This window comes from Sceloporus undulatus, chromosome 9 (genome assembly GCF_019175285.1).
Source record: "Sceloporus undulatus isolate JIND9_A2432 ecotype Alabama chromosome 9, SceUnd_v1.1, whole genome shotgun sequence".
NCBI classification, from domain to species: Eukaryota; Metazoa; Chordata; class Lepidosauria; order Squamata; family Phrynosomatidae; genus Sceloporus; species Sceloporus undulatus.
The window spans coordinates 813,712-823,221 of NC_056530.1; the positions used below are offsets into that span (position 1 = coordinate 813,712).

Here is a 9,510-nt window from a genome sequence, read left to right on the forward strand (position 1 = left end):
ATCTCTCATGATGCAGGGCATTCACGGTCTCTTTAGAAATTTGCAGGCAACTCAGGAAGGATGGCATTTTACCCTCCAACATTTCACAGATGAAAAATGGGACACACATCTGGCCAAGCAATGTCAGGATGTGGTCAAGATGCAAAGTTGTTCATAAAGCGGAAAAGCTAGGAGAGGCTACAGCAGTTTGCATTTGCCTGAGCCTACAGGGAAAGGCAAAACTCTGTTCATCCTCTCCTTTTCTCTCCTCTCTGCTAAATTAATTGAGTGCAAACTACTGTTGTGCTTTGAACTAAGTTTGCAGCAGCTGAACAAAGCAAGAGGGAAAGGGGAAGGAGGAGAGAGAAACTGAGACTGTTTAAGAGTAACTGAAAAAGTGGGATGACAGAGGATTTGTAGGGACTGTCCCTGCCAAATTGGAACATTTGAAGGGTATGAAATATGTAACCCCTTCATCCTCATTTGCTGCTGCCCAAGACCCAGGCCTCATTTTGTCCAATGCTAGCACCAACCCAGCTATCGTCTATCAGCCTCCTCTAGACCTGGGCTTTGTGGAGAGAGGAAGCATGGGTTTAGAAGAAGTGATTGATGCTCAGTGCAAGAGCAGCATAGTCTGGCCTGCAAAAGATACTAGGTTCAGCCTGCAGCATCTCCAGATTATTCTGCCTGAAAATCTGAAAATGTCATGACATTTCAAATACCTTTCAGTTTGAATGGAAGGGCTGTTGCTGTTGTTGTGAGCCTTCAAGTCATTTCCAACTTATGGCGACCCTAAGGTGAACCTATCATAGGGTTTTCTTGGCAAGATTTGTTCAAAGGAGATTTGCCATTGCCTTCAACTGAGGCTGAGAGAATGTGACCTGCCCAAGATCCTTCAGTGGGTTTCACGGCCGAGCTGAGAAACCCTGGTCTCCAGAATTATAGTCCAACACTCAAACCACTATGCCATACTGGCTCTCATGCACTATTATTACCGGTAAAATACAATGAAGTCTGGAGCAGGAGGTTTCCTTTGGAAAGAATCAGCTTTTGAATGAGAGCGAACAAATGCAGGAGGCAGGACTCAGCAGGGAACAAGGTCTCTGCTTGGCCTTTTCACTGTGCCAATTGACAGGGTGATGCATAGGTTGGCGCATCATGCCCATGATGCATCAAAATGGAAAGTCACTACAATTGTTAAGGGGGAGAAAGAAAAAGAAGGGTGGAGGACTACATGGGAAATCATGCACGGAGCTTTTTTTAATGAACCACTTCAAATATATATATTTGAAATGGTTCACTAAAAAAGCTTTTGGAAATGCTCCTTGCTCTCTCTCTCTCTATCTATCTATCTATATATAATTTGCGGTGTGTGTGTGTGTATGAGACCTTTCCTTTAAAATAGCAAGAGAAAATTCCTGGCCTGCTTTAATTAAGTGTTGCTTCAACTCCTCATGGGGAGCCTTAGTAACAAATTGCATTTTAAATCTGAAACAGGGTACCCACAATGACTTCAGCCTACAGAACAGTAGTTATGTGAATGACTTAAATGCAGGCAATTTAAGGCTGTAGGCTGCAGCCCTATGCATGTTTAAAACATCCCAGTGAAGTCAAGAGGACGTATGTCTGAGTAAGCATGGTTCAGGCTATGTTACGCAGGCCTGGTTTCCTAAAAACAGCAACAGACGTGACTTCAGACGTGATTTGTGCTTTTCTAGAAGACAAAGGGCTTAATCACAACTGGTGGGGGCTGAGCCAGAGTCGTGGTTCTGAGGCTCTAAGACTTTTCATTGTATCATATCTTCCAACATCTCACAGATGAAAATCAGGGCACGGGGTGGAGCAGCATCAGAGTGTGGTAAAGACGGGGGAAATTATTCATGAAGAAGAACACACAAACTAGAAGAGGTTGCAGCAGTTTGCTTTTTCCTGACTCTGCTGGAAAAAGCAATGTTCCTCCCCTCCTCTCTTCTTCACCCTGCTGAGTTTTTGTTTGTTGCTGTGTGCCTCCAAGTCATTTCGGATGTATGGCAACCCTACCATAGGTTTTCTTGGGCTGAGAGTGTGTTACTCACCCAAGGTCACCCAGTGTGTTTCCATGGCCAATCAAACCCTGATCTAGTTAGACGCTCAAACAAACCACTACACAACGTTGGCTCTTCCTGCTGAATTAACAGAGTGAAAACTACTTTTCACTTTGAACTCCGTTTGCAGCAACTGAAGTAAGCTGAGGGAAAAGAGAGAAAGTGGGAGGAGGGGAAATAAACTGGGACCTTTTAAATATACAGTGGTGCCCCAGGATACGAAATGATCGCGTTACGAAATTTCCGGGATACGAAAAAGTTAGATTGGAAAAAACTGTTCCGGGTTACGATATTTTTTTCGGGTTACGAAATTTATTTCGGCGCGAAATTCAAACGCAAAGCGTGGCTAGCGGCTTTTCGGCGCTAACGGAAAGCCTTTTCGGGTTGCGAAATTATCGGGTTACGAACGGAACGGCGGAACGAATTAATTTCGTAACCCGAGGTAGCACTGTATCTGGAAAAGATGATTAATCAGGACTGTCCTTGCCAAAGATGAAGGGTGTGTTGTTCTGTTATCCTCCTCAAGCTGTCATGTTAATTTTTACCCCACGACATAAGCAACAGCTCCATGGGGCATTTAGGTTGGGAAAATATGGCCCATCAGAAAGTCATTATTTTTCCATAGTACCATAGCTTCGTCACATTCTCCCACCCATCCACAACATAGCTTTCAACCTAAAAGGCCAGCCGACCCTTTGAATTTGGTCCTCAGATTTATGGATCTTCAGATCTGAAAAAGGATTATAGATAAGCTTTTCACTCCACAAAATAGTGTCCCCTTTTGTTCTACATTGGATCAATGTTTATAGCATCCTAACCAACGTTCAGCATTAATGTTTGATGCGCCATTGTGAGTTACACTATGTATTTCATAATGTGCATTATCTGAAGATGCTAGCCACAGATGCTGGCGAAACGTCAAAAACAAACTCTTCTAGGACATGGCCACATAGCCTGAAAAACCCACAAAAAACTGTGGATGCCGGCCATGAAAGCCTTCAACTTCACATATAGTGCTATTGCTCCACTGCCATGGTTCCCTCCTTTTCCATGACAATAGCAAAAGAGCTGAATTATGTGAAAGCCTTATATGAGCACATTGTAATATTCTGTCATATTTGGTTGGCCAATTGTGCCAGAAATAACTCTCTGGGAGATCTGTATGGTGGGCATATGTGTATAAGGTTAGTGCCTCAGTGTGTAAGAAAACATCATTCCCAAATTGTTTCTTATAGTTCACCGGCAAAACATTATCACCCATCTGCAGGGATTGGCTTGGCTTAGTGGTCCCACCTCCCCCCCATCCTCCACAGATTCAAATGCATGCACACACTTTCCCCACAATGACTGTCAAAGAGCCTGGATTTGCAATGAAATAAAATATTTATTTTGGTATAAACTATGCACTCCCTTCCAGAAAGCGCCTGTGGTGAAGTGTGCACATTAATTTTAACACAGTCCTCATGCCGCTTCCACCAGGAACATAAGGAAGGCAACAATTACATAACAGACCTGCTGTCTCTCCTCCATGCTAAGGCAGCCTTTTGCACTTTTAGAACACTGCAGTTTATCTGTGTGCCTGCAATGGCCTGGCTTCAAGTTCCTTGGACGGAATGAGAAAGGTGCATAAAAAAATCACATCTCAACTCCTTACAGAAATTCCTCTGATGCCGAAGGAACAAAGAGCTGAAAAGTTAAAGCCTTTGTAAACTTGCCTTGACATTCTTGTAACTGAGTGTAACCATAAAGGAAGGGGGATTCTGCAAAGCAGTGGCTGGTTGTTCCCATGTCAGTGTAAATCCATTCTGAGTTTTAATTCAAACTTCAAAAGTGCTGAACCTAGTTTGGGAATAGCTTGGATAGCTTTGTAAAAGTTTGGACTAAATCCCAGAACTGATTTTCTGCCACAGTGACATGGACGCTACCAGCCGTGACTCTCTCTCACACACAGGCACACACATTATCCAAACCCAATTTCTCCAGATTTGCTTTATAAACACAATTCTGTTGAAAGACATCTGTTTATCCAGACTTCTGCTTGTTAGGATATTTGGTGACTTAAGCTTCTCTCAGGCTACAAAACTACTCCCAAGTATTTATTTGATTTTTATCCCGGCTTTCTCCTAAAAGATGGCTTGAAAGAGATATGTATGTGATTAGGAGGAACTTCCTGACAGTAAGGGCTGTTTGACAGTGGAACAAACTCCCTTGGAGTCTCCTTGTCTGAACACCAGTTTGTTCTGTCGGAGCTCTTGGACAGAAAAAGATGAAACAGCTCACAAAACTACAAATCCCGGAATTCCGTCGCATTGAGGCATGGCAGTTAAAGCAGTGTCAAACTGCATTATTTCTGTAGTGCAAACGCAGCCAATGTGTTCAGCGTGGTAGGTTTATCCTTATCCTGAAATCTCACAATCTCTTTTTATTTGAAGGAAGTTTTCTAGTCCCTTTTAAAACAGGTGACCAACCCAAAATGACTGGACACATAAATTTCAAGATCTCTCTTGTGCGTCCTCACTACCTTCCTATATCCCTTTTCTACCCAGTCTCCCAGTGCCCCATACGGCCCTCTCTAACCTTCCAGTTCTTGCAAAACCAACCCTTACATTAATATCTACCAGACACTTTATTGTGCTTGCTGCAAAAGAATAACATGGCTATTTCTCTGGATGAAAAGAAAACCAATCAAAATTCGATGAGAAAATCTCTAGTGTAATAGACTGCTATGCAATATGATCTCCTATTGCTTAGCATATTAGGCTGCACATTGTATTCCTGTTACACGACTAGCAAGGAGTTTAGTGCAGAATTCTAGATAACACAGTCTTTTCTAACAGAAACCTTTGTGTCAGCATTTTCAGTGTATGTTGACCTCATGCTTTAAAGTGATTCAACCCAATCCCTTAGGGAAGCGGCCTAAAAGCAGAGCAATATGTACAAAGTTCAGACATCTTTTACTCCATACGCCCAAACCTGTTGGGTTGCAAAAAAATCAAGGACACACAATATCCACTGGATATCATGCCCCAAATTCCTTCCCTGTGGAATTCAAGTGGCGGAGAAACATTGATACCTACATTAAAAGTGCTATAAAAATACCTTCAACAGTCCCCATCACCTAACTGGCAGGGAGGAGACATTAGCCCTCGCATGTGCTGTGACATCTCTGACAAATTGTTCCCTATAACCAAGGTCCAATCTGCACTGCAGAATTAATGCAGTTTGACACTGGTTTAAATGCCATAGCTCCATCCTATGGGCTGCTGGGATTTAAGAGTTTCAAGGTGAAATTGTTACTCTTAACTGATTCTCTACATTGGTGTATCATGCAAATTATTAGCAAATGACTAATTGTTTTCTTTTTATGGCTTCAGAAGATGGCTTCAGAAGCAAAGCTTGGAAAAATCCCTGTTTTACACAGTTCCCAGAAACCTTTAACCAGCATGCTGTGCACCAAAGCGTTTTGACAGAGAAGTCGAAGGCCTGTTACAGACTGCCAAAATAAAGCTGCTATGGGTCTCTTTGGAGGTATAATATTTAAATGATGCATGGGTCCTAAAAGTCCGGAGGTTGCACCAAAGCCACACTCCATTCCTAAGCACCAGAGTGCAGCTTTTGGTGCAACTTCTGGATTCTTAGGATGCATGCATCATTTAAATAGCATACCTCCAAAGAGACCCGAAGCAGCTTTATTTTGGCAGTCTGTAACAGGGCTAAATATCTTTTTTAAAACCCTACAAATCCCAGAATTACACAGCATTGAGCCATGGCAGTTAAAGCGGCGTCATATTGCATTAACTCTGCACTGGAGTTCAGACCCAAGATAGATTCTCAACATGAGAAACGTCTATCAGACCCTGTGCATTCAGAAGAAGAAAAACACCTCCCAACTCAGGTCCATAAGTGCAATGGAGAAGTGATGGAAAAGTTAGAATACAATCATTGGTAGACAAGTTCCTTCTTCATGGCCCTCAAGGCCTTAATAGTTCAAGCAGGTGAGATGAGGCAGTTCAGGAGCCCCTTTTGGCTTGTTTGCAGTTCCTTAGAAATTCTTCCTTGATGGGAAATGGAAGCGTTCCTATGCAAAAGAAGGACAAATTAAGGCAGCGTTCTCGAAGCTAGATCTCTGCGATTCAAAGTGCGAGGGTGGCAAGTCAGAGATGAGATCCATAGCCAAGCAAGGCCAGCATCCCACTGGCACATGATGTGTCCTTATGGAATAAAAAGTGAGCAAAAGCGAAGGTCACGTCCGTCCACCAACATTCGGATAAACCTCCATCTCCGCGTCGCAAATCCCTCTCTCTGGATGAGTGACTGCAAGCTGACATCTTTGGCAGGAAACGGGGAAGACACACCAAAAGCAACACAAAACACAGTTTGTTCCGATGGTGATCATGATGATGAAGATGATCGGATTGTCCTTATTCAAAGATCCGTGAGTTCAAGCAGTATAGGAAGGACAAAGTCAAAGGGGAGGTTAAAAATAAAATCTGGCCGGTTAGGAATAGTGCAAGCGGAAATGTGTCCAAACTGGAAGCTTTCCCAGACCTGGAGCTGCATATATTTGGATGCAAGAAGATACATTTCTGCAAAGCAGATGGCCGCTGTTCTCATTGCCTGCAAACCAAGCACCACAAGACCCCCATCTGTCCTTTAACTCCCTCAAGAACAGTTTTCAGGACAGAATGTGGACATATTTGGACTTCTGGAGAATTCCCAGAATCCCCCAGCCACCATAAGCTTCCATGGTTGGTGTCTCGGTGTCCGAGCCCAACATTCAAACCACTAGGTCTGCTTAACATGTCAAAGATGGGAATAAAAATGTGCAAGTTTTAATGACAACGTGGGGACTATTTATCCAACTTTACGACGGTTAGTTTATGGATATTAAATGATGCATCGTTTCAAAGGAGCTCTAATTAAAGAATAACCAGAGCGAGGCATAGAAGCGCAATGCATGAATTATTGAGTATTACATTTTTTTAAAGCACTAAAATGTTTATCTTTCAGTGTTGTTATTGTTGGTTATTGTGTGCCATTCCGACTTACGGCAACCCTAAGGAGAATCTATAATCGGGTTTTCCTGGCAAGATTTGTTCAGAGGAGATTTGTCATTGCCATCCGCTGAGGCTGAGAGAGTGTGACTTTAAATGGCTATTGACCTAAATTATGATGCTGCGTATATTTCATATATACAGTAATGAATCCTAGAAGCATTGAGCATAAAGCACCGGCAACTTCTGGCGGTCACTGGACTGTGGGTCATCCCAAGGGTCATCCAGACCAGCCTCCTGCCAGTGCAATGGGTCAGAAAGGACACATTGGCTTCAAGCATTAGATGCAGGGAGAGGAACTGCTGCCAAGAGCATTTGGAAACATTGCTTTTTGAACTACAGCTCCTGGCTGGGGGATTCTGGGAACTGCAGTCCAAAAGGTCGCCTTTTTCCAAGCTCTTAGGAAGGTTGAGGTTTCTCCCTTTGCCCTGTGATTCTGCCAATTGGACTACAACTCCTAGAAGCGGGAATCTGGGAACTGTAGTCCAAAAGCTCTCATTAGGATTTAAATCAACCCCTTCGCCCTGTGAATCAGCTAATGGCCAATTCAATTACAGCTCCAGACAAGGGGATGCTGGGAAGTGTAGTCCAAGATGTCACCTTCCCACACTGTGAGTCTGCCAGTTCTTCTGGCCAGGGGATTCTGGAAACTGTAGTCCAACAATGTCTCCTTCTCAAGCTATTAGTAGGGTCCAAATCGCCTTTCTCATCCTATGTACCTGCAGTTCCTGCAGCTTGGAGATGTTAGGTACTGTAGTCCAAAAGTGTCCCCTTCCCAAGCTCTTAGTAGGGGACCAAGCATCTCTTAGTAGACTTCAGATCACCTTCCTTGCCTTGTGAACCTGCAGCTCCTGTCTTGGGGATGCTGCTCATTGTAGTCCAGATGTCTATAGTCCAGTGTCCAGATCCTCACCCTATGCGCCTGCATCTCCTGCAGCTTGGGGATGCTGGGAACTGTAGTCCAACAGTGTCCTCTTCCCAAGCTCTTAGTAGATCACCCTCCTATGGTTGGGGATGTTGGGAGCTGTAGTCCAACAGTGTCCCCTTCCCTTAATAGGTTGCTGTCCTCACCTGATGGTCCTGCATCTCCTGCAGCTTGGGGATGCTGGGCACTGTAGCCCAGATGTGTATAGTCCAGATGAGTCCAGGTTGCCAGGCGCTGGGGCTGCTGGGAAGCGTAGTCCAGATGTGAGTCCAGACCTCCAGCTCCTGACCCTGCAGTTGGGGCGAGCTGGGGATGCTGGGGAGTGTAGTCCAAGATGTCACCTTCCCATGTTGTGAGTCTGGCCTGTGGATACTGGGGAGTGTAGTCCAAGATGTCACCTTCCCATGTTGTGAGTCTGGCCTGTGGATGCTGGGGAGTGTAGTCCAGACCTCTGCAGCTGAGGCGTGCTGGGGATGCTGGGGAGTGTAGTCCCTCGGGGGCTTCTTGCCCTCATCACCTCCCCGCCGCCTGCCTGTCTCCCTGGCGAGGCTCTTCCGAAGAGGCTGCCCTGCTGCTCCTGGCGAAGGCGGGCGACTGCGGGGCGCGGGGCCCTTGGCAGGGGAGGCAGGAGGAGGAGGCTCCCAGGCGCCGCAAGAGGGCGCCCTTCTTGGGGAAGGGGAGGCCACTCCGGGGCCTGCGGAGGAGGGCGGCCAGGGCGCCGGGGCCCAGCCGCAGCTCCGCCTGGGCCACCCCTCCGGCCAGGCGCCCCAGGCTCTCTGCCCGCCCGGCCAGGCGCAGCTCGGCCTCCAGGAAGACGCCGTGGAGGTGCAGCACCCGCCTCTCCAGCTCCGAGACCAAGGCCCTCCGGCTCTCCGCCTCCAGCAGCCGACGACGGGCCTCCGCCAGCTCCAGGGCGGCCCTGGACGAGGAGGACGGAGGAGAAGAAGGGGACACCGCCAAGGCCCGGCTCTTCGGGTCCTCCTCCTCCTCCTCGGGACGATGCTGCTGCTGCTGCTGCTGCTGCTTTGCAGCCTCCGACTGGCGAGGAGTCATTCTAGCCTCCGGCGCAGAATTCGCACCGGGAGCCCTGCCCCGGCAAGCGAGGAATTGGACCAAAGCGAGAGCTTTCCAACCCTGGCGCTGGAACCGCCTCCTGAGAGCCCCAAAAGGCTACCTCCTTGGACCCTCCGCCATGGATCCTGCCTCCACGAGCATCCCATTCCCAGAGCCCTTGGTATAAGAGGGAGGGAAGGAGGAGGAGGAGGAGGCAAGGGCTGGCCTCCAGGAAAGAGGGAGGCTGCCCCCGGAGGAAGCGCCTCTCCCTCCCTCCTCTGGCGGCTTCTGCAGACATTGCTGGGCAAAATCTCTTTTTGTCTGCCTCAAGGCTATGGAATTCTGGGAGTTGGAGTTTGTTGGGGGTCAAACTCCAACTCCCAGAATTCCATAGCATAGGACCATAGGGAAGCAT

At 46.6% G+C, this 9,510-nt stretch overlaps 1 protein-coding gene across 1 annotated transcript; it reads right to left on the bottom strand.

The window, feature by feature from the left end:
- Positions 1 to 5,742: 5,742 nt before the first annotated feature.
- Positions 5,743 to 9,262, bottom strand: TRNP1 (TMF1 regulated nuclear protein 1). The gene has a single exon (XM_042441035.1). The coding sequence runs from the start codon at positions 9,093 to 9,095 to the stop codon at positions 8,556 to 8,558; it is 540 nt and encodes a 179-aa protein (XP_042296969.1). The 5' UTR covers positions 9,096 to 9,262; the 3' UTR covers positions 5,743 to 8,555.
- Between the last annotated feature and the right edge of the window lie 248 nt (positions 9,263 to 9,510).